The following is a 27,921-nucleotide window of genomic DNA, read 5'->3' on the forward strand; positions in this document are numbered from 1 at the left end:
AAACATACCCAAAATGGCTACAACATGCAAGGGCCCATGCCAATTACAGTAAGTTTGGTCGCCGAATTCAACAAGCACCCTGTAACAAATGCTCCCGTCATGGTAGCATCACGTCGACTGCCCCTCGCTGAATGGACTGAGCATCACACTGTACAATGACTCGCCATCATCCTTGTCAAGCGGCACTTGTTTTGCTGGTATTGGATCTGAAAGTTCCGAGACCCATTTTCTCCTTTTTTTTATGATTTTTTTTTCTTCCTGCGGCAGTAATTTCCTTCTCCAGTCTTTGATACCCTCGCAAAGGAATGAACTCTATCCGCCATTTCTTAGAGTTTGTACTCCCAAGACTTCTGGCTAGGCATCCAAAAGGTAAAGAGGGTGGGTTTTTTGGACTAAATCTAGACGAGGTCCCCTTTTCCCACACGACCTCGTTCAGACTTTTGCCTATCCCATACCTAACCAAGAAAGAATTTTTTTTAAAAATAACTCGGTGGATGGATGGGAAAAGGTCAACTCGCATCCAGGCTCCTGCCTGCTCGCTTCTCGCTTGATTTAACCTCCACTCACTATCGATAAAACCGTTTCCTGCACAAACTACGTGTGGATTTCCTGATTCTTGTCAGACTCTTGCCCGCGTCAAGGCAACGGAACGGCACGACACAACCCCAGGGACCCGTCCAAGGCAAGAAAAAAAAAAAAAAAAAAAAAAAGAAGGTTCACTCACCTAGGTAAACAAAGCGGGTTTCGGTCTTTTTGTGCATTTTGTCCACTTTCAGGGTTGAGCGGAGTAATTTTACCTTTTTCTTTTTTTTTTCCTGCCCTCCACGCCAACGAACCTCTTCTAGACGGGGACCCGTCGTCTCAGCCCTTTGCAGCTCGCTCAAATACACACAGTACAGTGTACAAGAGTTCATTGTGCGGTGGAGCCTAAAAGAAAAGGCTAAGGTGCCCAAAAGGTGGTCGGGCCAGCATGCGGGCTTGTTGCCGCTGCCGCTGCTCCCGCACCCGCCCGGCACACACACACGCACACACAAGCCACTCAGCCCTGCACCGCGCTTAGGTGCCCTTTCTTGCCAATTCTCGGATCTCCTAGTGGCCTCGAGGCCAGACCTACGCTGCTGTGCTACGTCCATACGTGTCAAGCAATGGAAACGACGGGGCAGAGCAGTCATGGGGGAGCCCAGCATCAACAGCAACAGCAGATCCCCCCGTTGTTACCCCCTCCCCGGCCGCTGCCACTATCAAGTACAATTGTAGCGAAAGAAGAGCCGGGCAGTTTGGACCCGCCTCGCAAGCCGATCAAGAAGCGGATCCGGAAGCCTAGAGGGCGAGGATTACGGACCAAGACCGGTTGGTAAGTTCTTGTCGATCAGTCTTGCTCATGAGAGCATGACAACTTCTCTTGTTCTTGACTGCGTTTATTTTTTATTTTTTATTTTTTTTTATTCCTTGTTATTCCTTTCCTGGTCCAAGGCATGACCAGGTCCACTTCATCCTATCGGCCCGTACTTGTGCAACCACATCTCATTGCAGCACTGATGTGACATGAACATATTCCAGCTTGACATGCCGCAAAAGGCACAAGAAATGTGACGAGAGGCGTGAGTCTGCTTGCCCCTTGCATACGCGGCCTTGTTGCTACACTGCATCTCAACCACCACGACTAATGCGGATTGCTACACATCATATTTAGTGCCAATATGCAGTCACTGTGCAACGTCAAACCGCGACTGCGTCTGGCCAGATATTCAAGCCATGGATGCGGTTGCTACATCTGCAGCCGCCGCCCCCCAGCTATCGTCTCCGACAGCTGGATCAGTAGATGGACACTCGGACAGACCCCCAACCAGCCACTCAGCAATCATACCGTCAGCAGCCTCGCAATCAATGTATTCTCATCTTCCATCCTCTTACCAAAAACATCGTTCCCAGTCCCAATCTCAAGATGGCGATCCTCGTGGGTCTTATGGGTCCATGGGGAGCTCATCGCATAACTCTTCACCATCCGCCAGAAGGGGCTACTCTCCCGACCCGGCTCCCACGAGACCAAGTCTTCCGCCACCCGGGCCCGTGGCCCCGACCCTCGACTACAACTTCCCAAATGGCCCCATCCCAGACTCTCATAACATAGTGGACCCTGCACTGGCGGCCATGTATCCAAACATGAAACCCAAACCTCCAATACCAGAACTGTACCCTACCCACAGGCAAAGGAAATCCACCAGCGTGTCGACGGCGAGTCCTCGCATTGCAGATCTCCTCATTGACACCACCCAGCCTATTCAACACTCACCTAAATCACCAGAAACAGTCACTTCGGATGGAATGCTCAGCGCGGGTGTCGCTAGCACGAGGTGGCTCGACCTCCTCGCAGGTGACGCCGAAGAGGCAGACAGTGGCTTCTCACTCGGCCGCCGTAACAGCAAGTCGCAGCTGCCACCACACACTCTAAATGATGGAATGCGCCGCCTCAGCCAGGAAAGAATGGGACCTGCCGCCTCCGGGAGCGGCTTGAGGATATCCAACAGCCGGTGTGGCGTCATGGGCAGGCTGGACTGGGACATACCTGAGAGATACCCCTGGCAGGAGGCAACTGATATGGAACTAACCTCAAACGAAGCAGCTCTATTCCGCGCCTTTGCCGAGCGGTCGGCAGTCTGGGTGAGTAAAGACGCACCTTTTATTGCTTGTATTAGTCGCCGCATTGCATGCTAACATGGGCTGAAACTCGATTGCAGCTTGACATATTTGATCCGTGGAGGCACTTTTCGACCTATGCGGTAAGGCTCGCCATGCGAAATGTTGGCCTGATGAAGGCCATCCTGGCTCTCCAGGCCCGGTATGCATCAGTAGCTCAGCAAAGGGCTGCAAATCAAGACCCAAGGCCCGGGAATCATCACAGGGATATGTTCATAACCGCAAACGTGGACCCGACAGATGCGGTGCAATACTATCATGAAGCTTTGCACTATGTCTCAACAGCGCTTCAATACCATTCCTATGCCCACAGTGAAGAGCTATTGGGGACGGCTCTTGTCATTAGCACGTATGAGATGCTTGACGCGTTCAACTCGGCAGTGCCACACGAACTGAACTCTGCCGTTTCAAACTGGCAGCGACACCTGAAGGGCGTGTTTTGGATTCAACGTTCCCAGGACGTCAATGGAGCGTCAGGAGGGTTGAGACAATCAGTATGGTGGGCCTGGCTCAGGCAAGACCTCTGGGCGGCTTTCCGCGAAGGTAGACGGTGCCTGAGCTTCTGGCGACCGGTCGTTGACTATCCCAGCCTGACCCAGTGCGAGCTCGCTGACCGGGCCGTGTACCTGCTCAGTCAGGCCGTCAACTACTGCGCAGAGTCTGGACCTGACAAAGACAAAGGTCGGCCTGACTTGGTAGCCCGTCGAGCCGAGAGAGGCGAAGAGCTTATGGACATGCTTGAACGGTGGAAGTCGTTCCTAGGCGACGGCTTCCGGCCGCTGCTCACGGCCCCAGGGACCGGCCCGTCATCAGCAAGCCACCACGAACATCCAATATCCGCACCTTCTGTCGGAGCCTCATCGACGGGATCCTTTGCAGCAGCGTCACCAGCCGAAGGTGACCCCTCGCACGGATGGCAACCCATATGGATTCATCCGCCCCAATTCGCTGCTGCCATGCAGGTGTACAGCTTTGCAAAAATCCTCGTCAGTCTGAACCGGCCCGCGGCAGGTGACTTTGACGAGCATGCCAGAGCACAGGTATGTTATCAGTCCATGATTACTTTTTCTAAACAGTTTCTTGCAGATCCCCTGATCAGGATTCTTTTTTCTTTTTTCTTTTTTTTTTTGACTGACATTCCCATGCCTTGGCTTGTTGTTGCAATTTCTGTGTTACGTAGATCCTCAGTGAATCAGCATCGACAATCTGCGGTATCGCCATGGAACTGAAAGACCAGAGCTGCCAAATCATGTCGGCAAAGTGTCTTTTCGGCGCGGGTCTCTGCGTCCAGCGACAGGTCCAGCAGGACACCATAATATCGCTCATCCAGGCCTGCGAGGCTAGGACGGGCTGGCCAATGGCCACATTGCGAAGTGAACTTCGGAAAGAGTGGAGGCGGGGTGATGTAGAGATGAGAGATGTATGATGAGACAAAGCAGAAGAAAAAAAAAGCAAAGAGAAAAAAAGAATTGCGTGGAGAAAGGTGGGAAAGAATATTCCCGAGAGCGCGTTATCTTGCGTCACAGTAGAACAAGAGGTAGTAGAAAAGGCCAGGTAGATGGCCAATGCATCGTCCCACAAAGAACAGAGCTTGGGGGATGGAGGCAAAATTCCCGGAGTGAGTCTCGTTTATTACGAGCACACCGACAGTATATGTGATGATGCCAACTTCCGAAGTATGAGATGACAGCAGAAGGGACTTGATCAGAGTCGGTTCGAAGCAAAAGCAACCCATGAGAGAGAAAGAGAGGGAGCGAGAGAGGAGAGAGATATCAAGCAACCTTCCACGCAAGGCAAGGCACCAATGAATCCCTGGACATGGGGGCGATATCGGAATTCTTATACTGGACCCATCCCTGGGGACCTGCCAACTCGAACTGAGTTGCAGGCCTTTTTTTGGGGCAATGACTCCGAGAATAGAGCCGCGTCTCGTGGACTAGGGTATATATTATTATTTTTCTCTTCTTTACCGATCTACCACGGTATTGTTTTCCCGATCTCGCCTTGTCCTCCGGTGTAAAATGGGGGTGTGGGAGGGGGAAAAAGAAAAATTAGGGGAGCCGCGCTTCGCGTCAAAACTGACGGCACGGATCCCCCTTCTTTCCTGGTATTCTTATTTTATATTTTATCCTTTTTTCCATTCATGTATTTCCCGTTCGCCTCCGTGTCCTGACTTGTGTTTCTAAAGCGGCTACGTAATAGCCATGAGCCTAGCTACCTTTTTTTTTTTTTTTTTTTTTACGAGCACAAATTACAAACGCAACAACGCCCGCTAGCCCAGGGAAATCGGTGACAAAAGGACCTGGCCCAGAAAAAAAAAAGGAGCCGGAAATAATGCACCTTTTTTTTTCTTCTTTTTTTCCTTTGCGCTCGGCGAAGGTCTGACCGAGGTGAAAGTGGATATCACCAGCCGGGATTGACTCGTACACCTTGATGTGGGATCCGCAGCCCCTGTGACAGAACTCGGTGTAAGGATCGCTTTTGACCTTGGGGGGCCGAAAGCGCGATGGGAGGAGGCCTGTTGTGGAGTACGTACGATATCTGCACTTTTGTGATTTTCGTTGATAAGACGAAGTTGGAAGCGAGGTGTCTTTTTTTTGATATTGTAAACAAAAAAAAAGGTTACAACCTCTTCAGATGAGCTAGGAGAGGCTTGTTTCGCTCAGTTTGGAAAGTAAGAATCTGGCTGGGCTTACTACGTATTTTACTTTCGGGACGGAGTACCATAATCGCATATCCGAGAGTATATACACCTTTTGCATAACGTGATACATGCTTCGCCTGCTTACTCGTGGTGCACTTGTCTATCTGTAGGTTATCTTTCTTTCTTTTTTTCTTTTTTTTTTCTTCTTCTTCGTACGACTCATCTGTACAAGCTTGCCATCAGCCTGAGCTTAATGGATTGGCTGAATTGTCCAAAGGCTCACAAGCTGGCTTCTACAACTTACAGACAGGAGATGATCTACGATTAACTCAGGCCAGGTTCTGGGTCGGCGAGAAGAGGATGAACTCGCTAGAGCCATCTCATATAAAGCATGCTGATAGCAGAAAAAAAGAAGAGGTGCTACACATGTGTGCATAACTCTGGACCAAGAAGACACTATCCCTGTTCCCACATGCGTACTACGTACAATATCTACGCCGTGACCACTGTCAGGGATTGGATACGACACTTGACATGGGATATCCGTATAAGTAAGCTTTTAACCGACTGCCGTGTGATTTGGGAAATTAAAGACATCGGCGAAAGCCAAGGCTTATTTATACTGATGACTTAAAACAGACATTCTCTAGCTGGGGGTCCACAAGGGACATTCCACCGCCCGACAAAACGAAGAAACCATATGAACGCTTCAAAAAAAGATGTTTGTATTAATGATGTGACAAAATAGAGAAAAGAAAAGAAAACACAAGACTATCGTAGACTTCGTATGCGCTTTGGTTCATACAACAATATGCTGACAATCAAAGGAAACCGTATCCAAGACAAATTCGAAGCAAGAAGAGCAAGCCTCGCTAAACCTTTGTCGAAGAATTAACGTGTTTAATAGTCGTAGTACTCCCTCCTCCGCTCCCTATCACGAATCATGACCCTGACGCGGTCCTCCTCATCCGACCGACGTCTCGGCGGTGAGACGTACCGCGGCCGTGGCGGTGGCGCATCGATATAACGGAACGTCTCATACTGGGGCGCTACGGGAACAGGATAAGGAATAAACCTATCCCGCTCAATGTAGACCTCTTTTTCGTTTCGGCGACTGCTGCTGGAGCGGGAGGACTTGGAGCTCTTGACGCTCTTGGGGGGTTTGGGCTCTGGCGGATCGACGTCGACCGAGATGACGTCGATGAGCTCGGGCTCCGGGGGGCATGGTGGTGGAGGAGGGGGAGGGGGAGGTGGTGGTGGCACCTCGATGCAAGGCGGTGGTACCTCGACGACGGGCGGGGGCGGAGGAGGAGGAGGCTCGCAAATCTCCGGGGGTGGCGGTGGGCAGGGTTCTGGGCACGGCGGCGGCAGCGGAGGTGGGATGATACGCGTTACGCGCTTCCGAACCGTGACGGATCCCGGAGTAGGTGGCTCCAGGTACGTGTACTTCTTCACGGGCACGCCGTGGAGCTTGGACGGTTTAGGCACTAAACTCATGGATATGATCAGCAAGGGAGGAACTTGTGGAAACAGGTTACTCGTGTGTGACGTACTCTTTGCAACTGTGGATAGACGTTCCACAGAGAAGGTGACCAGGAGTGTTGGCGCCTAAAGCGTAATTTTGGATCAAGCGGCTACCGCGGATATTTTCCCCGTGAGCCGAGGTGAACTTGGACCAGGTTTGAGAAGCAGCAGTATACCGAATCTACGGTTCTGCTGACTGGCCGGATGAGACGGACGAGCGAGCTTAGTCCAGGAACTGATGTATAGGCAGTCTAGTCCGGACGAGGCGACGAGACCGGGTTTGCAAGTGAGCGACACTAGACCAGGTCCGTCGGGATTTACACAAGCCTGATGTGTCGAAATGCGATCGACGGGCTTATTAACAGTGGACGATCGATTGATTGATTTTGTGCAGAGGGTTTTGAGGTTGGGCAGCAGAAGAGGTTCAAGTAGGGCAGGCAGGTGATGTTGTATCTCTGCCTGACCTGACCCAAGGATCCCTGACTGACCAAAGGGTTCCCCTTTCGATTTCTTCTGGAGCCCAAGGCTAGACAACCAAGACTTGTCACTCAACAGCTTGCTTGCATGAGGGGAGGGAATCGCAGGGTGCTGTGTGGAAGAGTGACTACTTTTGGTAAAAAGGTGCTGACGAATAAAGAGAGAGAGAGAGACAAAAAGATCGACCTGTACCGAGCAGTGCGCGTACAGACAGACTGCATGAGCAAAACGACACTAAAGTGAACCCAGAATGTGCGCCTCGTCAATGGGCTGCAAGTGAGACTGCTGGGGGTTCACGTCCGTCCCAGGGTAAAAGCATTCGATCACTCCTGCATGCAACCAAAAAAACAAGAAAAACATGCTGCAGGGCGCCTCAACAGTATGCAAGGCACTAACTTGCAAATGGGCCATGATGATTGTGGTACTGGACTGGGACTCCGGGGGGTGTTGATGGCGTGCAGGGTTCCAGGGCCGCACCATCGGATGACGTCTACCGCGTGGGAAGGCAGACGTCACCCACCACCTGACCAGAATCTTCCAAGGCCGAACGAAGCCTCCGCCGTGTGGGGGCTCACGTGACACTTCCGAGAACAACTAACAAAACATACCTACAACTACTGCATCACGTGAGCGTCGACGTCCAAAACACAATTCATCAGTACAGTGTTGTACAATTCTTCTAATTTATTCCAGAATGAGATAATATATAAACATATGCCAAGTTGGTAATAAAACCAAAAGAATCTCGACCATGGATCCCATCCCGATTTTATTTGGGTGAGGTCACAGAAGTGGGCTGTAAAAGAGTACAAGCACATGAACTCCCACGTACACACAGCATAGCAAACCAAACAAGATATCTAATTTGAAGTCCACTGGCATATTCTTCACTCGTACTGTCCCTGTCACTCGTGGTAAGCATGTGCCGCATAAGGGTCCCAGATTTGGATTAATTCCCGAGCCGCCTCCACTGAAGCTGTCTTTTAAACTTTTGATGTCCCGATATGACCATCGGCCCGACGACAGATCAACACCTAAAAAAAGGAGGAGGCTTCGGCAGGTGCCTATTACCTACCTACCCCTTTTATACCAACAATATCCCGCAACGTCCTTCCGCTTCCAAAGCGCCCTCAAACACGCTTTATTAGGTACGGAAAAGCCCAGGGTTGGTTTTGTCTGTATTTGGATGCGATGCAAGACGGTTGAGCCCAAGAGAAGAGAGTACTTGGGGAATATGAGGAGTATTTTTGGCAAAGACAAAGGTACCAGCTGCGTTTTGTTTTGTTTTCTTCTGTTTTGTGTCTACCCTTTCTCGCATCCACCACGTTCTCATGGCGTACGTAGTTCTCGGTAACCAGGACCACAAGGTCGCGACGTCCGGGCCCCTTCGAGGAGAGATGAACCTTCCGGTGCCTTGACTACTTGCTGCGTAGCAAGTCATCAGGGGCCAGTACCGAGAGGACTGCCCATGACAAACAACAAAGTTCAGACAAGATCTATATATACATAGGCCAAAATGCTACACGCTTTTGCACATATGGATTTCATGCTACTGTAGCGTATACGAACCTGGAGAAGGTAGTCAAGTTGCATCGCCATGAGTCTTTTGCTGTTGTGCTACTGGTACAGGTGTCTTCCGTAGCATGGGGTCACCCTTCGAACCGATCTATTAAGCGATTCCCGTTGGCGTTATTAGCGGTTCCCGTCTTTCTGTCTGTATCCCGTTGTTGGACCTTACACAGATGTCTTTGTAACACTTCTCTGTCGCACGTTTATAAGGCCACTGGAAGTCCCTCATGTACTCGTTTGTACAGTCCTGCATGCATACCGCGAATGGGCGGGGTTCCTTGGCGGCGATGGCGCCATAGAGGAAAACAATGTGTACGATATGTTGAAGACGCATTTCTATGGAATTATGGGTTGCAGGCTTCGAAAGAGCAATAAAAAAAGGCAAAAAACAAAAAGAGCGTGATATTTTAGATAACCAACCCAACCCAGCTATTAAACACGAGGGAGTAACGAAACGGAAGAACCGCAATTGGATTAATAGAGATTGAACAATACAGTTCAAATAACGAGGAGGCAGCGGTATAAATAAGCAAAGAGAAATTGTTCTATTCTACTTTGTCTTCATGCAAAATCTGTCCATGATTACCATATTTATTAATAGGCGTTCGTTCATATTTAAGAGAGGTATTTTGCCGGGTAAGACCCATGGGGCGTGACGCCGGCTATCCCTGGATTGATTCAACTGGCTCGTCCGTACTGCCGCACTTGTGATAAACCCGCATAAATAAGTAATTAAGAGCAACATATTTCGAGAGTCTTTCTGATTAGTTATAAAAAAGACATGTCCCATTTCCCATTTAAATAGTTAGGTGTAAGAGTCAGTCCTGGCACGGGGATAATAGCCGTCAACGCGCAAACATGTGCACGTGATCAAACTGTTCGATCACGGCCACAGCACACACCTGGCACCGGGGACGTCTTTGTAATCTTGAACTCGGTTATGCATTAAATACAAAATAAACGAACACAGACGAGTCACGAATTGTATGTGCACGTCTTATAATAGTCTCGTGACTCTTTTTTGAGAAGCTCAATTCACCAGCACGGACCAAGAAGGGAATATTCGAATATTCGCGCTGAAACCGTTTCGAGACACAACCTCTTTTAGCCAGAATTGCTACAAGCAGTTCGGGTTTGGTTTCAGGCCCGGAGAATAAGAGGACTGAAAATGATAATAATAATAATAATTTTTTTTTTTTTTTTGAGAGCTCACCTGCACAGAAAAAGTCATCAGCTGAGCTGAGCACAATTTTGCACGGAAGTCTAGGCGGAAAAATCCAGAGCCGTTGGAAATTACAGAGTACCCTGGTGAGGTGATATCAAGGGGTCAAAGTCACCTACCTAGGGAGAAGAAACTCCTCCAGGAACCAAAGTGATGCGAATGCAAGAGAGCGGGTCTCGGCAGCAATTGGGGGATCTCCCCCCCTTTTACCCCACGAGCAACGAAAACGTCCCAAGACTTTTATCCCCAATACCTTACCAGGCTTATGCGCACATCCGTGGATGATATGGCCCTTGGGGGGGGGGGGGGTACTACCTTACCCAGCAAGCCCAGTAACCGAGCCTTGCCAAAGAAACTTCAGCTTATTTTCTCTCCAGCCTAGCCGTGAAAAAAAGGGCATGAAAGACAAGATTGCCGTAACTTGCTTTTTCTGCGGGGTAAGTAGTACCATGTAGCTTAGCTAGATGCCGTCTTTGCCCATGCAAAAAAGAAGATAAGATCAGACGAAAAAAAAAAAAAAAAAAAAGAAAAGCCCACCGGCCCTCGGTCGACGGGAATCGTTCGGACCGGAATCAGTTGAGACGCTTTTGTCCATTTTCCCTTCTCGGCGGGTATTGGATCAAAGCAAACGAAAGTCTCAGAGCAACAGACGGCAGCTTTTGGGTAGGGGTGCCCGAAAGAACGTCTTTTTTTTTCTTCGAATCGCTTGGGAACATCAAGATGCAACTTTCGCCGAAGAAGACTGACTTTGCAAACTTCGCATACGTTAGGAGCAGCATGGAACGCCTCAAGTTCGTCACGTCGTGAACAGTTTGATATTTATTTTTGGATTTGGACATTTGGATTTGGAGCATCTTACAATTCCCATACTTTTTTTTGTCGACGTCGTATAAACAATACCAAGATTTCCGGCTTACGCCACGCTTCGGTATGGCGGCAAATTTGTCCGATGCTTGCTTGCACGACATCAGCAGCACGTGTCCGAAACTTTTTCGAATATTGCTTTTCCCAGTTACTTTGGATTCCATCATACCTTTCTGCGAATACTATCAGGCTAATTCCCTGTTTACAAGCATCTGTGGCAAGGCTCCCGGGTGTAAACAAATGACATATTTTGGGTGAAAAAAGTGTATCAACATGCGACATGTCAAGTTGGGACGAATTATATGCCACAAATGATAATGCCATGTCATCTCGTCTCATGATTAGGATTGTCCAGAAGCGAGCCCTGTGGGCCCATGTTGTGTTTTGTCGACCTGTTACCGAGAAAACAAAAAGCAAGCATGGTCGTGATAGCAAATGTAGATGTTGATAGCAAAGCCGTTGGATGTTTGGTGAGATGCAATCGTCATTTAGTTAAAGCCTGTTTTACCAGAAGCAACAACATGCGGAGCGGCGAGGAAGTACGGAGTAGAACATCGACCCAACTAGGAGACTTGGCGATTACTTTCTCCCTCCTTCCCTTCCGTATTGCGCGGGTGAGGAGCCAAAAAAGCAACAGCACCATTACTGGTACCGCTGTAACTGCATGGATGCTGGGCTTTTGGTGGCTCCTCCCCCCTCCCCTGGTATCAGTGACAGACCCCAGGATGGGGATCATGGGACGCTAAAAAGGGTTCTCTTGGCGACGGAAGCCTCTCATCCACTCGATAGCCAGGAAAGCAACAACAAGCAAAAGAATCGTCTTGGCATATGCTGGCTGGGGGCGATCCGGGCTGGCCAATCAGACCAAACAAGACACAAATAGCTCAAATCGATCATCATGAAACTCGATGACAGCATTACAACTTGGGGTTTTTAATATAGTAATCAGCCATGTGTGCAGCCAGTCTTGTCAAAATGCCAATCAAATCGATCAAATTGGTTTGCTGCCAGTTGATTACCTCGAGGAAGCGCGAACCTTGAAGCCATTTCCCGAAATGAGCCATCGCGTATTGAGATCCGTGAGACGCCGAAAGGGAAATTACCTAGACAACCCTGTAATTAATGGTACCACCAAGACAATCAAGCTACCTTCCGGTACAATTACCTTACTCGAACCCTCTTCGCCCTGTTCCCCGTGCAGCGGCCCGCCCTGTTCTCATCGGCAGCGCACCGAATAGATGATGAATCGAGCGTGACTTTGAACACGGCAATCATACTTTGGAAAGGCGGATGGAGGGTGGTATTAATAATGACCGAGATGAGAAACCCTGATGGTGCCATCTTTGACCAACCCTTAGGCGCCCAATCAAGTCGGAAAACAAGGATTAGGAGCACAGATGAACCAGTTTGAGCATCCGAAAATGCTGCAGCTGACTGAATTGGAGTGGCGATGGAGTTTAAATCCGAAAAAAAAAAAAAATTACCTGGAGACGACCAAAGTTCGACTCGTACCTAAAATGCCGACAGTCTAATCAACCACACACCTTTACCGGTCCTTATGACGATTGCAGGTTACCTAGAGTAGGTAGGTAGGTACCTTGCAATACTCTACCTACTGTAATGTCTTTCAACGCATTGAGCATCAGCACCTTGCTGGGCCAACGCCGCCTTGGTCGTCCACACAGCAAACATGCTTTTGGACAAACATGGATGTCAACACCAATGCCATTGTGCATGGTAGTTGCTTTCCATGGTGGCGTTTCCGATGGACAAAATACGGCGTGCTTGGCTGGCTAGCAAACGATTATGCTTGCGATCGCCGCGTGGCGTACATACCGGTACAAAGTTGGAAATGCCATGCTGGTCGGACACGAGTTTGACAGGCCCCGACTATATGCGGAATCAGTTGCTTTGAATGCCAAACGCCACTGTACTGTATGTTGGTGGGCCTAAACAGGTTTTGTGGTCAACAAAGTGATATGGACTTTCTCTACTGGAAGGGTGTGCCTCCGAGGCTGCCAATGCCGTATTTACTGTGTACCAATCCCAATGCGTGGCACGTAATGATTTTGTACCGCGGATAGCATGTAGGAATTGAATAAGATGGATGAGCGCTGGGATTCCTGTAGGTTGGGGTGACAAAGTCGGGGGCAACGCCCGGGTCGGACTTGGAAGGTGAGCCGGTGGGCATGACAAGGCAGTGGGGGTCTGCCGATTGTGGCCCGGTTTCATCGGCGCCGATGACAGAAAGACTCAATCGAATCTTCTTTTTTTGGTCAATCTAGACAAAGTGATTACTGTAATCCCAAGGAAATGCTCAAATTAAACCCGACGGGCCCCTTTTCGAGTCGGGACAAAGACAGCAAATTAGATTTAGCCATCCAGGCAATCCCCAAGACGCCCCCGACATGACATCCATCTCTTCCTTTTTGCTTGTTTGTTTTCCCTCGTCACACCGCCTGACCGTTTGTGCAGCACGTCGACTCTGGTGAGTGGTGGATGATTGGCCCAGCACATATTACCACCCGTACAATTAAGGACGCAAGGGTCCGGGGTGGGTGGGGGTTCAGCGCAACCTTGTATCTCACTTAATAGGGGGGGGGGGGCTTGCCCATCAACTGTGTGCGGACCTGTCCTTGTTGCGAGCAAAGCTTCCAGGTACGGAGGCAACCCAGCCTAGGTACATACCATACAGTATGAAAGTTCGACTCGCATTCCAACTCCCATCAATGGATGGGACGATTGGGCGCCAATGAGTGACCGAATATTACTTTCTCGAATGACTTGCGATACAAAACCGCATAAAAATACAGAGCATCAAAACCCGGATCGGAAAAAAAAACTCGAATCAGGGGGTCATGATATGAGGCTATTTCGGCGAGGCATGCATTGGGGTGTGGGCTTTTTTTTTATGAGGACCAGGATGCTTTCCTTTCAGAACAAAACAAACCCAAAAAAAAAGTAAAAGCAAATGGAAGTATGGTCATGGAAGGAGAGAAGAACCATCATGTGCATAAAACACAAATTCACAATTTGATTCTCCAAGTGGTGGCTAGCTCATACCCACACACAGATCGTTGCGTTCGGATAGCAGCAGTGCCGCCGGTGTACAAGAGAGAACGTCCGTCCTGGCAAGAAGAGCAGAGCACAGGGAACTGCTGCTGTGGAATCAAATACTATGAACCAATCGATATTCTCCGGTAGCCACCCCTTGCATTAGACCCGGCATCCGGTTGGCACGTGTTTTCTTTTCAGACAACCCACACAGAGACTAAACTGCACTTGCAGGCTGCAGGCTGCAGGCCGAGAGCGAGAGAGAGCAAAGAACACACGATACGAAAAAAAAAAACTAAAAAAAAAAACTAGATAGTACCTGTAGCGGAAGCAGCACCGGTGCCATGAACAATTGCAAAGACCGGACGGTGGGCATCTGAAGAGATAAAGAACCAAGGAACCAAGAAACCAAGGAATGAATTTGCAGTTACAGTATAATGTTGTCAACCAAGCGAAATTCAGATCTGGCTGGGATTGAATGATCGACGCAGGTCAGCCCATGAATCCCTACATATAGTACTGCATGCATTAGGACGGATGTCCTTTCTGCAGCGGGGGAATAGCAAACTGGAGGGCAAGAGACAGAGAGAGATAGAGAGAAAAAAAACCAACTTAAATTGAGCCGATATAGAACAATGGGATTTCTTGCTTGACTTTTCTCTTTTGAGGGTTTCGCCCATACGCTTGGCTCCGCCTAACTTGGCTTCCGAGAGCCACTAAATTTATGGAGCAAACTTGCTTTATCAACTCGTACCGTACAGTAGGGCGGCCTGTGGTGCAACTTGACAATAAGAATAAAAGAATAAAAAAGAAAGGAAAAGGCGCCCACCCCTGTATCTATGCACATCGTCTCCCTACAGTAACCGTTATACAGTAATTACCCTACCTACAGTCTTCTTCATCTGGACATGTCCAATGGCAGAGATTGCCAACTTGACAAAGTCAAATCCCGCACCCAAAATGGGAGTGGTGGGCAGGTCGCAGGGATTTCTTCACATTAGCGAGCCGCTTCTGAAACCTGGGGCGCTGATTGGAATGAGCCCCGCTAGAAGACCCTGGCGCTCACAATATCAAAATTGGAAAGTATCCAGACAGGTGGAGAGGGTAAGAAAAAAAAAAAACGGATGAAAGAATCAATGAAAGGGATTCATGGTAGGCACCCCAGGCAGATAAATTGCCGTACTTTGTTTTTGCTATGTACCATCGGACGATGTGCTGCAACTCTGTATTGCAACTCTGCAAAGAAACCGCGTGAACAGAAATGGCAGGCCGAAAGGTTCTTTATTTTGTAATACTCCAGTTGGGTCGATATAATTGTGACGTGACTGACTGGGTTTGGTGGCAGGCCAGTGGACACAGCAAAAGATAACTACAGTAATACAGCTTCCTACCTTGGTACGGGACATGCAGCTGTGTGTCGTACGTAGTATTTTTAATATCTGCGGTCTATTACATAGCCAAGACCAGCGGATCTTACAGTACCAAAGCTGAACAATGTTTCTGGTTCCCTTCTTTTTTGCATTTCCTGCCCAGCAAAGGAGGATCGCCGCCTGAACTTTGCCGCGTTGCAGCAGTAATATCGGCGAGCCAAATGCTATGGGAAAATACACATACTGATACAATAAAGGATTTTGTTTCAAGACTTTGTACTCCACATACCTACAGTAGGTAGGTATCAACAAAAATAACCTGACGGGTTTGGACAGTAGCATCGTCAAAAATAAAACTAAAAAGGGTCTCGCCAAGTCTGGAATCAAGCCCCAAGCGAACTCTCACTGTCCCTACCTTATTACTTAGTCGGGGCTAGTACCCGTTAAGGTGGGGGGTTTACTAGGTACACACTGGTCTATTAGCTCAGGGGCAGGGATGGCTCGGAGGCAAGCTACCATCCAGGACAGTCGAACCACACTGGTACCGGTACAGTGCGTTTGGAGATCCAACGAGTAAATGCCACAAACTACGAACTAGAAGGCCACATATGGACCTGATTCCCACCTGCAAAATGTTGATCTACCGTTCCGGTTGTGGTGCTTGCTGAACAGGCATTGCTTACCTGTTCCATTCCCTGTAATCAAGAGTGAGATTTCCGGTCATTTGAAAATAGCCTACGAAACTAAATTATTGCAAGCTTTGAGTATTGTTTTTCAGTCGTAGGGAGACGAGGAACGATTCAGAGTCTAGACCTCGACTGCGACACCAGGAGACAAAAAAAATGAATAAAAAAGGGCCAAAAACCCTACGAGCCTATCTGGTACAATACAGTAGCGTCGGCCTGCAGCTTCAGCGCACGCCCACTACCAACCCAAAAAAACAGAGTGGCCCCGGCAAAAAAAAAAAAAAAAAAAAAGAACCGGTGCGCTGTACGGGCAGTTAGTGCTCGTTAGTACATGCGACGTCAGTCAGGGTTGTTCAGCCATCTCGAAACCTCGTCGAGGGCCGTCGCGCGTTAAGCTCTGACCCCCTTCGGCCGTCGCCAATTGAACTGGGCCTGCTCCAGGGGCCCTTCCATCCCCGACTCGCATAGCGGACCTTGTCGCAGCTTACGCACCAGAAGGGCTGGCAACGGCCCGTCAGACGACGCTCTCTGCTTTACTCATCCTCCACAGCCAAAACCAGACCGGGACAGCCCTACCTTTCTTGGCTTAACACCTGCTCGTGCTGGCGCCTGCCGTCGCGATGCAGCAACAACAAAGCCTCCGTCTACCGCCCCTGCAACTGCAAATCAGCACCATAGAAGCTGCACGAACATTTCCCTCGACCGAATACGGCGACAACAACTCCAACCTCCCGACGACACCGACGTCTGACCGGTAAGTTTTTTTTTTTTCTGTTTTCTCACATCAGCTCGTAGAGCGTACCTTAGCACCTTACTTTGAGATTCCCTTGCACACATACATACAAACACACGCGCGCGCGCTTGCCCACTCCGCACCCAGTACGAGACAAAACCGTTGTTAGTTACTTGCATCAAAAGAAAGAAAGCCAAAGCCAGGGCCGGCCCCACCCGGCTTTTTATTGCCGTTTTTGCTGTACTCTTACGGTAGTCCCCAGTTCAGTTTAGCCCAATTAAGTCCATCCCTCCCCCTTATGTAGGTACCTGTCCCCAGATACCTTAAGGTACCTATTAGCACCTGGCTATCACTTCTAGTGGCTTGTTGATTTTATTTCATTTTCATTTTCTCATCCCTCACATCCAAAAGTCACCCCTTTACCAGGGCACACGACAACACGCCCGCAATAGCGTCAAGCGATTTTTAATCACCTGCCTCTCTCTCGTGGAAGAGAAGGCCCATTCCCAAATCCCAAAAAGTACCAACCCCAAAGAGCCCCCAGTCGCGCTACCAGCGTACAGACGCTGTGCCTTACGACCACGGACTTGGTTCTTATGTAGTCTGTATGGCTAGCGAAGTCAAAGTGCTGATCGGACGCTGTCCTCCGCAATCCCCAGATCCCATCGGAAGCCCACCACCCCTAGTCCACTCCATACTACGACGACCGCGGCGTCCGACGACATTTACAACAGCTCGACCGCTTGCGATCCGTCGTCTCTGCACGCGAGCAGGGCTAACATTATCGACGGCCGACCCCAAAAGGGACATTTGCTTCCAACGGCCACCATTGGGCAAACTCAATTCTGCACTCAACAGCAGAGTTTAGCCAGCACCCCGACCTCCGACGAACCACATACGTGGGTAAAAACCCGCCCTAGACGAGAGATTGGTCTTCCGCCGAAAGCTTGGTCCCGCTGGGCAGTCGCTAACCCCTTAAACTCGCCCCTCTAGCGCGTCATCATTTCGACGAATTCCTCATGATACCCAGAGTGCACCCGACTTCGTGAGACCTTCGACGCAGCCGGAAGGGTCTCAGGCTTGGCCAGCGATCACCATGGCTGGACCTCGAGTGGAAGCGGCCAAGGGTGCCCCTCGTAACTCGTCCATAGACTCTGCCATTTCGGCCATTTCGACCAGCTCACAATCCCACAAAAATCTTAAAAGTTCGGTCGACAGCCCAACGGGGCCTTTGGATATTGGCAACCTGATCAAGGCAGCCGGTAGTGCTGAGGCAGTTATCCAGTATCTTTTGAAAGAAAAAGCATCACAAGCACAGCAAAATTCACAACTATGGAGGCTCGTGGATAAGCAAAGGGCCATGATCTTGGGCTTAAACAAGGATTTGGAAAGAGCGTTAAAGGACAAAGAAAAGTATCGGAAGAAGCTCAAAGAGGTTCTACCCCAAGTACCACCGCTGCCAACGACAGCATCCTTGGAAAGGTCAATGACGGACCCAACGACCTCGGGCCGTCCTCCCCAGTTGCAAAAGCTTGATGTGCCTCTTTCACCTGCCTTGGATTCCGACAGCCAGAGGCAGTCTCCCATCGAGGTTGCACTGGCACCCTACCCAATCACACCTCCAGCAGATCAACCCAATGGCCCTCCCACCGCTGTAGGAGAAATGCTTGATCCCACCCACACGATGCCCAAGGCCCACGAGCACGCCCTCGACAAGTACGACCACGAAGCGGAGGAGCGTGAGGCCGAGGACGCCCGCAAGGCGGCCGAAGAACTGGAAATCCCGATTCATCTGGCAATGCCCCCGACAAGAAGTCCCCCGAGCGAACCGCCGCGGATGCCGCCTCCCAAACCACCAGCACCTTCCATGAGCTCCGGTGACGGTCTCAGCCAGTTTCCCCTTCCGCCCGCAGCACCACCACGGAAGCCACCCCCAGCGCCCATACAAATACAAACTAATACCCAGACGTCGACTGATGACGGCGAGGCCGATCTCGACTCGACCGATTCGGATTTGGATGGCCTGATCGGGGTTGCCAATGGAGCAGACGTTGAGAGGAGAGGGCGACGTAGAACTCGCGAGGAGGACGAGCACGATAGAGAGATCATTGCTCTGAAGGAGGCTGAGAGGCGCAGCCTGTCTAAGAAGAGCAACAAGAGCACGGCAAGCTCCAAGGGCACGCCCAGGGAAAACCTGCCAGTTCCCAATCTGCCGGCAAGCCCGCAGACCATCCGACAAGGCAACCAGGCTGAACATACGTCTATGTTGACCATATTGAAAGCCGGTGAACGAGAACTTGCGCTCCCACCGCCACCGCCATTGATCAGCCCTGGTCTTCCTTCGAGCCCTCGGCCGTTCGCCTTGAGTGCAGCCAACTCATCGTTCAGCTCACCACCACTGTCCCCACGCCAACTTGGTGCTTTTGCGAGTGCCCCATTGTCTCCGCGGCCACCACGCCAGCCGATACCGTTACCACTAAACACCCCGCAACAAACACCGCCTTCAGAAGACCTAAAATCGCCCAAACCCCTGAACATTGTGAAGAAGGCTATGGACGCTCTTACGGCGACGAGCCCCACCAAGCCTACGAGCTCGCGTGACAGCCCAGTGGGAGAAGCCCAAGTTTACACTGGCTTTGTCACGGAAGAATATCCTGATCTGCTTCTACCTCCCAATGCACTTCTATCGATCGAAGTCAAGGTGGCCTCATCACGAATGAAGCCATCGCGTGCCAGTCTCCTCTCGCTCACTCAGCTTGAGGAAGACCCCGTATTCACACTGGCGGTTCTGCTGCGGGGTCAAGGCAGCGAGCTCTGGCGAGTGGAAAAGGATTCAGTATCTCTTGCAAAGCTTGATCAAAGATTGAAGCAGTGCCCGGCCTTCACCGCCAAAACGCCCGATCGATCTCTCTTCAGTGGCCATGCCCCCGCGAAGCTCGACGCCAGGCGGATGGCATTGGACCTGTATCTTGACGAGTTGTTGAACACACCTTTGGACACGGAAACAGCCATCGAGCTTTGCAAATACCTTTCGACGAACACCCTTCCAGCCAACGCAGACGAGACCGGCATTGCAATCCCGCGACCCGATAGCCAGCCACAAAAGACGGGACCTGGCGGTCGTCCCTTCAGGACTGGCTACCTCACCAAACGTGGCAAGAACTTTGGTGGTTGGAAAGCTAGGTTCTTTGTCCTCGAGGGTCCTCAGCTACGATACTACGAGACCCCCGGTGGTGCCCACCTCGGAACTATCAAGTTGCAGAAGGCTCAGATCGGAAAGCAGTCGGCACCTCAAACGAACGGCACGTCTTCTCCCTCGTCGGCCGCAGGCGGGAACGAGGAGATGGACAACCAATATCGCCACGCTTTCCTCATCCTCGAGCCCAAGAAGAAGGATCCATCGTCGATGACCAAGCATGTCCTATGCGCCGAGAGTGACACAGAACGCGACCAGTGGGTGGATGCACTCCTGCGCTGGATCGACTACCGAGATCCCGAGGAGGAAGAGGCCAAGAAGAAGGAGGTATTGAAGAAGGAGTCAAAGCAGGGCCAATCAGGCGATGGGCGTGTTGGGCGTTCAAACTCAAAGCAGAAAAAGTCTGGTCGGCCTCAAAAGTCGCAAGACACTGAATCCCTAATTTCTGTAAATTATGAGGCCACTCAGCAAGGCGAGATGCCTCATTCGGCACCCAACCGCAAGGGCAATTCAGGGCCAAATTATGACCAGCCCTGCCCGACTCCAATGGGCATGAGCTCTCAGCAAAACTTTGCCATCTCGGGTCCTCAGAATCCCCAGCCTATCTCGGATTCGGCCTCTTGGGGAAGTAGGACTGGAGGCGGTGGCCTGGTACCACCCGATGAAAAGAAGATTAGGAAGCGCAGCTTCTTCGGCTTTGCTACCAAGCAACAACCCCGTGGCTCGAGCGATGGCACTGACTCACTGTTCGGGGGAGAGTCTAGCACCGGACCAAGTATAGCCTCCGGGAGCCACCCTACAGGACCCTTCCGGCAAGTGTTTGGTGCTCCTCTGGCCGAGGCTGTGAGGTATAATGCGCCATTTGATGTCAAGGTTCCCCTCCCGGCGGTCGTCTACCGCTGCATCCAGTATCTCGAAGCAAACAACGCACTGAACGAGGAGGGCATATTCAGGCTCAGTGGATCGAATGTGGTCATCAAGCAGCTCCGTGAGCGGTTCAACACGGAGAGCGACGTAAACCTCATCGCTGACGAGGCTTACCACGATATTCATGCCGTGGCATCCCTCCTCAAGCTATACCTCAGGGAGCTTCCGACGACGATCCTGACGAGAGATCTTCACATGCACTTCGTTTCGGTAACCGAGATGCCCAACTCGGCTGCCAAGGTTGCCGCGCTGAACGAGTTGGTTGACAGGCTGCCTACTGCAAATGCCACTCTCCTCAAGTACCTGATTGCCTTCTTGATCAGGATCATCAACAAGTCAAACATCAACAAGATGACCGTCCGCAATGTCGGTATCGTCTTCTCCCCGACCCTGAACATTCCCGCTCCCGTGTTCGCCATGTTCCTCCAGAATTACGAAGGCATATTTGGTATCGACGCGGAGCAGTACGAGCTACCTTTGCAGCGAGACGGCCCGGGAGAGCAGTCTAGGTATCATGAAGAGGACACCCGTAGCGTCGACATGAACGCGGCGCCTATGCAACGACCGGCGGGCCCCAGGCGCCCGTCGATGGCCTCAATTGAGCAGGTGCGCCCAATGACTTCGGGTCAGGGCGGCTCACCTCACCGCCAGCGCTTGGCGGAGCAGGAGCGGCAGCGAAGCTCGCCGGAACCCAGGATAGGACTGGGTCAGCTTACCAATAATCAGATGAGGTCAAACCCGAATCCCCCACAGCAGCAGCAACCGCAGCAATCGGTTTACGATCCGCAGTACTTGTCGCAACAGGGCTACCAAGGCATCCCCACTGCGATTTCCAACAGACCCGCTTACGAAGGGGGCTTTGCGATGCCGCAGAGTTTTGACATGTCGCAGCTACACACACCAACGGGACCCCGGATGGTCAACCCGGGATACGACAGGCCATTGTACGAAGGCAGCGCTTCTGCTAGCAGTGGATATGACGCCTACAACCCTGGCAGCTCGAGGTCTAACCGCCGTGAAAGCGTCCTGATGGGTGGCGCCATGATGGGAGGGCTGAACAACCAAGGCTCGAGGAGCCGTCTAAACCATGAGACTCGCTACTAGACGGGAACGCATACAGAGTGATTTTTTAGTTTCTTTCTGAAGTATTAGAAAATTTCTCCAGAAGACAACGTTTCAGTGCCAAGATATTTCTAAATACCCGGATAAGCCTCACTCATAATTTTTGACCTTATTTTTTGTTTTTGTTGTTCACATATACCTGGGGAGGAGACTGCATTTTGGGAGCAGAGTCTAAAACGGTTCTTTTATTTCACATTTCCCTATTGCTTCAGAGATACCACTTCTGCTGGCTTTCTGATTTATTGTTCAGAAGACGAAGTTTATTTTCCAACCCCTCTTAGCTGTTGCTTTTGACCATGCCTTTGATTTTCTTCTCTCTCATATTCCCAGGGCTGGTTCTTTTCTTTTGGAATGACTGTGGCTTTTCAGACCTATCAAACTGCTTTTTGCATCTCCATTGTTTTTTTTTTTCTGGGTGGCTTTCTTTTTTGCACTAAATTCCATGTATACCTAGGTCGAACATTCAAGAGCGCGACTGTCATGTAAACGAGAAAAAAAGAAAAAAGCAAACCCACGCATGACGATAATATTGGACTTAGCTAATCAATGTCATGAGCTCACTCCAGGCGGGGACTCGGGTACTTTTTTGCATACATGTTGCTTGGTTTATTTGTGAAGATGGGGTTTCTTGGTGACACGATCCATGTCAGACTGTCACACTGACTATACGGATGTACTGATTCTTGAGCCTTCATTAAGATCGGGCAAGATCGGGGGCCTGGGATCAAGTGGACCAAAAAGAAAACATCAGAGACATAACTGTACTCCGTACTCTGTACCTACAGGCCCAAAAAAAAGTATATCTCAGCCCAGCGCCCGGTCCATCCAGTGTCCGAGACCTTGGGTCTCCCCGCGGACATCCAGCCTTTCTTTTGCTAAGACATCTACAAAGTACCTACTCCATAGGCACTCAAGGTACCACACACCTAGTGAAGGCAGCCTACGGACAAGATTATGTCCTGGTATGTGACCTTTTAGTTTTGTCCGAAAGAAAAAAAAAAGAAAAGAAAAGAAAAAAAGAAGAAGAAAAAGAAACCCGCACAAGACAGGTCAGAGTCCGTGCCTTGCCGGTCTCGGTCTGTTAAGGCAAAGAACCACCCTCTGTACTGCATATACGTACGGCGGACTTTGTGAACGCTCGTTTGCATGCCGTGCAACATTACTGCTGCTTTCGACCCGCAGACTCACTGTCCTCTTTTTCGAGATAAATCCTCTCACAACCTTCTCTTGTAATTGTTTTCTCCATTTATCTATTCGGTCTCCGACTTTTTGCTGCGAATATTTTGCTATCCAATAAATCGCTGGCGAGGTCGGTCTGTCGGCTCTTTGACAGTCCGTCGAGGCGGTCAAGGCTACATACATGTTGTCGTCGTCAGTCAAATTAATCTTTGGCCCTATTCTTTTCTTCTTCAATTCTTTCCCAAAATAGTATTTTTTCCTTGACCTTATTTTTTTCTTCCATCTCGACTCTGCAGGGTACTGTTCCTTATCATCTCAAGACCAACTCACTCACCTCTTTTTTTTATTGTTTTCAGGCTTGAGCCTTTTTTTGCTCCGCCACCCCTGGATCGTTAGGAGTCTGCATCTCGGTGACGCGTGGCGGGAGTTTTTGGGAGGGGGGCTCTGGCCTTTTTTTTTCTCTTGCTTGGGACGATGATGACCATGATGACCCATAAAGGAAGGATTGGGCTTGGACGGTAAAAAAAAAGAGACAGACCTCCCAGAAAAAAAAGGATTTGCCTCTTTTTCGTCTTCTCTGGGTTGAGAAATTCCCCCGAACCTCACCGGTTTTCTTTTCTTCCTCCTTCCTGGGTCCTGACGAGAAAGCGCAAAGCTCTAACATTCCCATGAGCGGCGGTCTCCCAGTAACATTGTCGGATTGAGGCTACACAAAGGCACAAAAGCTGTAGCCCATACGTAAGCAATGTCGCTCACCGCGGCAGCACTTTTACACAGCAGTTGCGATGACGCGAGCCTCAGGTCGAGGAGCCTCTCGCCAGCATCTGTTGCCACGGCCACCACGAGCAGCGTTCGAGATGGAGGAAGCATGCCGCCGTCGTCAAGTCACATTCAGCAGCAACAACAACAACAGCAGCAGCACCAGATATGGCACTCAATTCAACCAACCTGCTCCAAAAGCAATGGCGAGACGGCGGGCTTTGGGTCCTCGGCAGGCGTCGATACGGATCATGAGGCGGAGGCAAAGAAGCCGCGGGCCTGCGACAGGTGTAGAGGCCTCAAGGTTCGCTGCATTATGGAAGGCGACGGTGACGAGGCTGGCGGGGGCAATTGCCTGCGATGCACCAAGGCCGGTCGGAGGTGTGTAGTGACGCAGCCGACCAAGAAGCGACAGAAGAAGACCGACAGTCGCGTGGCAGAGTTGGAAAAGAGAATTGACGCGCTCACGGCCTCGCTGCATGACAGCAGGCGCGGGAGCGGCGCCGGAGAAGGGGACGGTGGTGGAGTGGAGGATGCTAGCTCGCCAGAGAAGGGGGACGACCACGATGAGCCTCCGGCCGTGACAGCTAGTGCCACAAGTACCGAAGCGGTGGCAACACCAGCAACTTTGGGCTGGCAGCGCCGTCCAATATTGACGGGCGGGATACCCAACCTCAACACCGATAGCTCCTCTCACATGAATGCCTGTGGCATTGTGTTTGAGCTTGCAGCTGGGCCAGGGGGTGGCCACTCTGGTGCTGGCGGCCAGAAGCGAAAGTTTGGTGACGAAGATGGAATTGGATCACTGCCGCCTCAGCCGCCGCGGCAAACTATGGGCCCGGGATACGAAGACGTCGTCACGAGATCCATCGTTACAGAGGATATGGCAGCACAGCTATTTGCACGCTACACAGACCACATGTGCCCACATCTTCCAGGCGTCATCTTTCCCCCGGACATGACGTGGAACCGGATCAGGGTCGACAAACCCCTCCTCTTTCTGGCGGTCATGGCAGCAAGCTCTTCAGAGACGCCATCACTGCAGCGGGTACTAGTGAGGGAGATGATGCAGATATTCGCCGAGAAGATAGTCATCATCGGCGAGAAGAGCATCGAACTGGTGCAGGCGCTTCACATTGCTGTCTTTTGGTACTGGCCACCCGAGCACTTTGAGGAGCTCAAGTTTTACCAGCTGGTCCACATGGCCGCCGTCTTGGCCATCGATTTGGGCCTTGGGAGGAGGAGGCCGACTGTACGGGGAAGACATATCCCTTGGTCACTGCGAGAAGGCAGTGGTGTGGGACCACCAGGTCCAGGAATAGTAGGTGGTGGTGGTGGTGGTGGTGGTAGCAGCAATGACGACGCTCCTGGAACAAAAAGGAACAGCGCCAAGAGACATCCGCCTCCAGACCCTTGCAGTCTAGAATCTCGCCGAACGTGGCTCACCTGCTACTACCTGGCATCCAACACGTCGATGACATTACATAGGCCCAACCTGGTGCGCTGGACGCCCTTCATGGCAGAGTGTCTCGAGGTGCTTCAAACGTCACCTGATGCAGCACCGACAGACGCCTACTTCTGCCATCTCGTCTGGACCCACAAACTGTCAGAAGAGATTGGGGTTGAATTCGCCATGGATGACCCAGGCGCTGTCGTTGACATTACAGACAGACGCACACAACACGCCATTAAGAGCTTCGAGCGGCAACACGAGAAGTATCGGGATGCTGTTCCAAAGGATCTAATGAGACCTTCTCTCAAGCTGGGATTTCACGTCGTGAGCCTCTACATGCACGAGATTGCGCTCCGTATCGAGGAGGACGCAGGAGGGGGATGCGTTGGCGAAGATGCCGCGCTGACTCCGGCGCATGTCAGTTCGCTGTCGGCGTGTCTAGCAGCTGTCGACGGAATCTTTGATACCTTCTCGTCCATGACGCCAGAAGATGTGCGCTGCCTACCCGTCTTTAACTTTGTTCGCGTTGCGTACGCCACCGTGCTGCTCATCAAGATGTACTTTGCCGCCTCAGCTCCCGGTTCCGAGCTCGGCAAGGTCATTGATAAGGAGGAGATACGTGTCGAAGAGCACCTCGGGCGGCTCCTAGACAAGTTTCGCATGGCGGCGGCCGGGAACAGATCAAGGCCGGCCGCCAAGTTCCATATTGTTATTGCCATGTTGAGATCATGGTTCCAGAAACAGGCAGGCGATAGTGACGCGGGCGATGCGCAGGAAGCTCCCACGTCCACACAAAGGCCGCAAGAGCAGGGAAGAGGGGCCGAGGGCGGCAACAGCAAGCGCCCGTCGCATGCAATCTACAGCGCCGACATGCCTTTCCAAACACCCTCGGAAATAACCAAAGTTGATGAGGTCGAAACCAACGCAGGTGCTGCGGCCGGTCAGCCAGGAGTAACCATGGCAGGACGAGAACCCACGCCAGCAGGAGTCCCCTGGTACGTCTCGCAAGACACAACCCCGCAATCAATCATGTACGAAGCCTCGGGTTCCGACGATCCAGTCCCGCCGTTGACCCACACATCTCCGTCCGAGTCATCTCCGGTGCCCGTTCACATACGGCAACGACAATACCAACAAATCCCACCCGCGTCCTTCCCACAGCACCAGTGGATGGACATGGAGTTTGAGCCAGCAACCTTTGGCGACGGCGTGGTCCAGGCCATGGACCCCGGCTACAGTGGTGGCGGCAGCGGCAGTCGGGGCGGCTTCGTCCTGCCCGGCATGATGGCTGCTGCCGCCTCACAAAACGGCGGCGGTGGTATGATGTTTTCAATGCCGCCAGTGTCCGGGACAGGGGGCGTTACGGGGGAATCGCCCTTTGCTGCCTCCGAGTCCTGGTACGGCGGCATATTGGACTCGGCCGGCATGGGGAACATGTATTACTTGTAGATACCCTCCCAAGAAGGGATAAGCATTGTATAGTCTCATGCAAGCCAAGAACGTTTAGAATTAATTTTGAATGATCCATGCAACCCACACTCCGGTGTGCCATTGCTCATGCCCTCTTTTTAGTGTAATCCACATATTTAATACCCCCAAAAAAAAGTCTAAAACTCATAGAGGATTGCCATGCTTCTTTCTAATGAATGGAAAGGGGTTTGGCGCGAAGAGATGAAAAAAAGTTTATGGTTTCAGTTTTTTTTTTTTTTTGAGACAAAAGACAAAAGTTTGCTGCCTTGCCGTCGACGGCACCTTTTACTTGTTCTAGACTAGACTAGATCTAGCAGTATATTTACCATTCTGGTGCTCTTGGCTGTAACAAAGTATTTACTACTTTAGTACGTACAATGCCGCATATTCGGGCCATGGCGCCAAACAACCACATTTCAAAGCAAAGCCCTGACGACTGGTGCTTTACGACTCGTATTCCCTAACGATTACTTCCAAGCAGCCAAGGAACATTGGGCGCATTGTGGTCTTATATGTACATATTGGACGTTTTTGGTAACTTTTTTGTTCACGTCGTCCGATCGCATTGCCACAGAAAACAAAAGGAAGAGGAACCCCCAAAATTAATAATCCTGCCAAGTATTCCTGTTCACCTAGTCAGGGTAGCGGACTTATATCTGGATGGGGTAAAAAATGTCGACGTGGGGGGGGGGGGGGGGGAATAAGCAGAAGCGGCTCGAGACTACCACCAGGTTCCCCTTGCGCATTGACAAGCCAGCAAAGGAAAAGAATGTATAGGGAGTCGGGCTCGCGGGCGCATTCTCGGAATCCTTTTCGGGTCTTGACAGTTTGATCATTTACTGCTGCTATATTCTACTCTACTGCAGCAGGGGATTCGTCGTTGAGAGAGAGGCTCATCAGCAGTTTCACAACCTTCCTTTTTTGGGAGGCATTGTGTAAACACTTGGAAATGTCAATGCAGATCGAACAATATAC

At 50.9% G+C, this 27,921-nt stretch overlaps 8 protein-coding genes across 9 annotated transcripts; 4 read left to right on the top strand and 4 right to left on the bottom strand.

Moving 5' to 3' along the window:
- The first annotated feature begins 246 nt into the window (after positions 1 to 246).
- On the top strand, positions 247 to 4,712 carry MGG_09273 (uncharacterized protein). The gene is made up of 5 exons (XM_003709861.1): positions 247 to 1,354; positions 1,561 to 1,601; positions 1,694 to 2,661; positions 2,739 to 3,737; positions 3,878 to 4,712. Exons 1-5 carry the CDS (start codon positions 1,146 to 1,148, stop codon positions 4,121 to 4,123), a joined length of 2,463 nt encoding a protein of 820 aa, XP_003709909.1. The 5' UTR covers positions 247 to 1,145; the 3' UTR covers positions 4,124 to 4,712.
- A 1,334-nt stretch (positions 4,713 to 6,046) lies between these two features.
- MGG_11739 (uncharacterized protein) lies at positions 6,047 to 7,759 on the bottom strand. Its single transcript, XM_003709862.1, has 2 exons — positions 6,895 to 7,759; positions 6,047 to 6,828 (listed from the first exon to the last, which is right to left on the bottom strand). Coding segments are annotated over exons 1-2 (588 nt in total). The 5' UTR covers positions 6,896 to 7,759; the 3' UTR covers positions 6,047 to 6,241.
- A 1,165-nt stretch (positions 7,760 to 8,924) lies between these two features.
- Positions 8,925 to 9,245, bottom strand: MGG_16265 (uncharacterized protein; the record flags this gene model as incomplete). The annotated part of the gene is made up of 2 exons (XM_003709863.1): positions 8,925 to 9,008; positions 9,171 to 9,245. The coding sequence occupies 2 exons, from the start codon at positions 9,243 to 9,245 to the stop codon at positions 8,925 to 8,927; spliced, it is 159 nt and encodes a 52-aa protein (XP_003709911.1).
- A 2,146-nt stretch (positions 9,246 to 11,391) lies between these two features.
- Positions 11,392 to 12,689, bottom strand: MGG_16266 (uncharacterized protein; the record flags this gene model as incomplete). The annotated part of the gene is made up of 3 exons (XM_003709864.1): positions 11,392 to 12,431; positions 12,542 to 12,552; positions 12,614 to 12,689. The coding sequence occupies 3 exons, from the start codon at positions 12,687 to 12,689 to the stop codon at positions 12,159 to 12,161; spliced, it is 360 nt and encodes a 119-aa protein (XP_003709912.1). The 3' UTR covers positions 11,392 to 12,158.
- Positions 12,690 to 12,906: 217 nt separating this feature from the next.
- On the bottom strand, positions 12,907 to 13,408 carry MGG_16267 (uncharacterized protein). The gene has a single exon (XM_003709865.1). The coding sequence runs from the start codon at positions 13,186 to 13,188 to the stop codon at positions 12,988 to 12,990; it is 201 nt and encodes a 66-aa protein (XP_003709913.1). The 5' UTR covers positions 13,189 to 13,408; the 3' UTR covers positions 12,907 to 12,987.
- Positions 13,409 to 15,011: 1,603 nt separating this feature from the next.
- On the top strand, positions 15,012 to 15,628 carry MGG_16268 (uncharacterized protein; the record flags this gene model as incomplete). The annotated part of the gene is made up of 3 exons (XM_003709866.1): positions 15,012 to 15,155; positions 15,435 to 15,463; positions 15,514 to 15,628. 3 exons carry the CDS (start codon positions 15,012 to 15,014, stop codon positions 15,626 to 15,628), a joined length of 288 nt encoding a protein of 95 aa, XP_003709914.1.
- Positions 15,629 to 16,066: 438 nt separating this feature from the next.
- Positions 16,067 to 22,706, top strand: MGG_09275. Of its 2 annotated transcripts, none has more exons than XM_003709868.1 (3): positions 16,067 to 16,861; positions 17,500 to 17,739; positions 17,834 to 22,706. In XM_003709868.1, exons 1-3 carry the CDS (start codon positions 16,728 to 16,730, stop codon positions 22,065 to 22,067), a joined length of 4,608 nt encoding a protein of 1,535 aa, XP_003709916.1. In that variant the 5' UTR covers positions 16,067 to 16,727; the 3' UTR covers positions 22,068 to 22,706. The 2 variants fall into 2 exon arrangements, with proteins under 2 accessions (XP_003709916.1, XP_003709915.1); XM_003709867.1 differs by lacking the exon at positions 16,067 to 16,861 and adding an exon at positions 17,205 to 17,360.
- A 1,303-nt stretch (positions 22,707 to 24,009) lies between these two features.
- Positions 24,010 to 27,007, top strand: MGG_09276 (uncharacterized protein; the record flags this gene model as incomplete). Its single annotated transcript, XM_003709869.1, has 1 exon — positions 24,010 to 27,007. The coding sequence occupies one exon, from the start codon at positions 24,010 to 24,012 to the stop codon at positions 26,923 to 26,925; it is 2,916 nt and encodes a 971-aa protein (XP_003709917.1). The 3' UTR covers positions 26,926 to 27,007.
- Between the last annotated feature and the right edge of the window lie 914 nt (positions 27,008 to 27,921).

Source organism: Pyricularia oryzae, chromosome 1, assembly GCF_000002495.2.
Source record: "Pyricularia oryzae 70-15 chromosome 1, whole genome shotgun sequence".
NCBI classification, from domain to species: Eukaryota; Fungi; Ascomycota; class Sordariomycetes; order Magnaporthales; family Pyriculariaceae; genus Pyricularia; species Pyricularia oryzae.

Bases quoted from the DNA above. Each gene is read 5' to 3' on its own strand.
- MGG_16267 (XM_003709865.1), bottom strand. From the start codon at position 13,188: ATGCCCACCGGCTCACCTTCCAAGTCCGACCCGGGCGTTGCCCCCGAC.
- MGG_09275 (XM_003709868.1), top strand. From the start codon at position 16,728: ATGCAGCAACAACAAAGCCTCCGTCTACCGCCCCTGCAACTGCAAATC. The intron at 16,862-17,499 runs GTAAGTTTTTTT...CGCAATCCCCAG, and splicing joins ACGACACCGACGTCTGACCG to ATCCCATCGGAAGCCCACCA. The intron at 17,740-17,833 runs GTGGGTAAAAAC...TCGCCCCTCTAG, and splicing joins ACCTCCGACGAACCACATAC to CGCGTCATCATTTCGACGAA.
- MGG_09273 (XM_003709861.1), top strand. From the start codon at position 1,146: ATGGAAACGACGGGGCAGAGCAGTCATGGGGGAGCCCAGCATCAACAG. The intron at 1,602-1,693 runs GTGAGTCTGCTT...CATCATATTTAG, and splicing joins CAAGAAATGTGACGAGAGGC to TGCCAATATGCAGTCACTGT. The intron at 2,662-2,738 runs GTGAGTAAAGAC...ACTCGATTGCAG, and splicing joins CCGAGCGGTCGGCAGTCTGG to CTTGACATATTTGATCCGTG.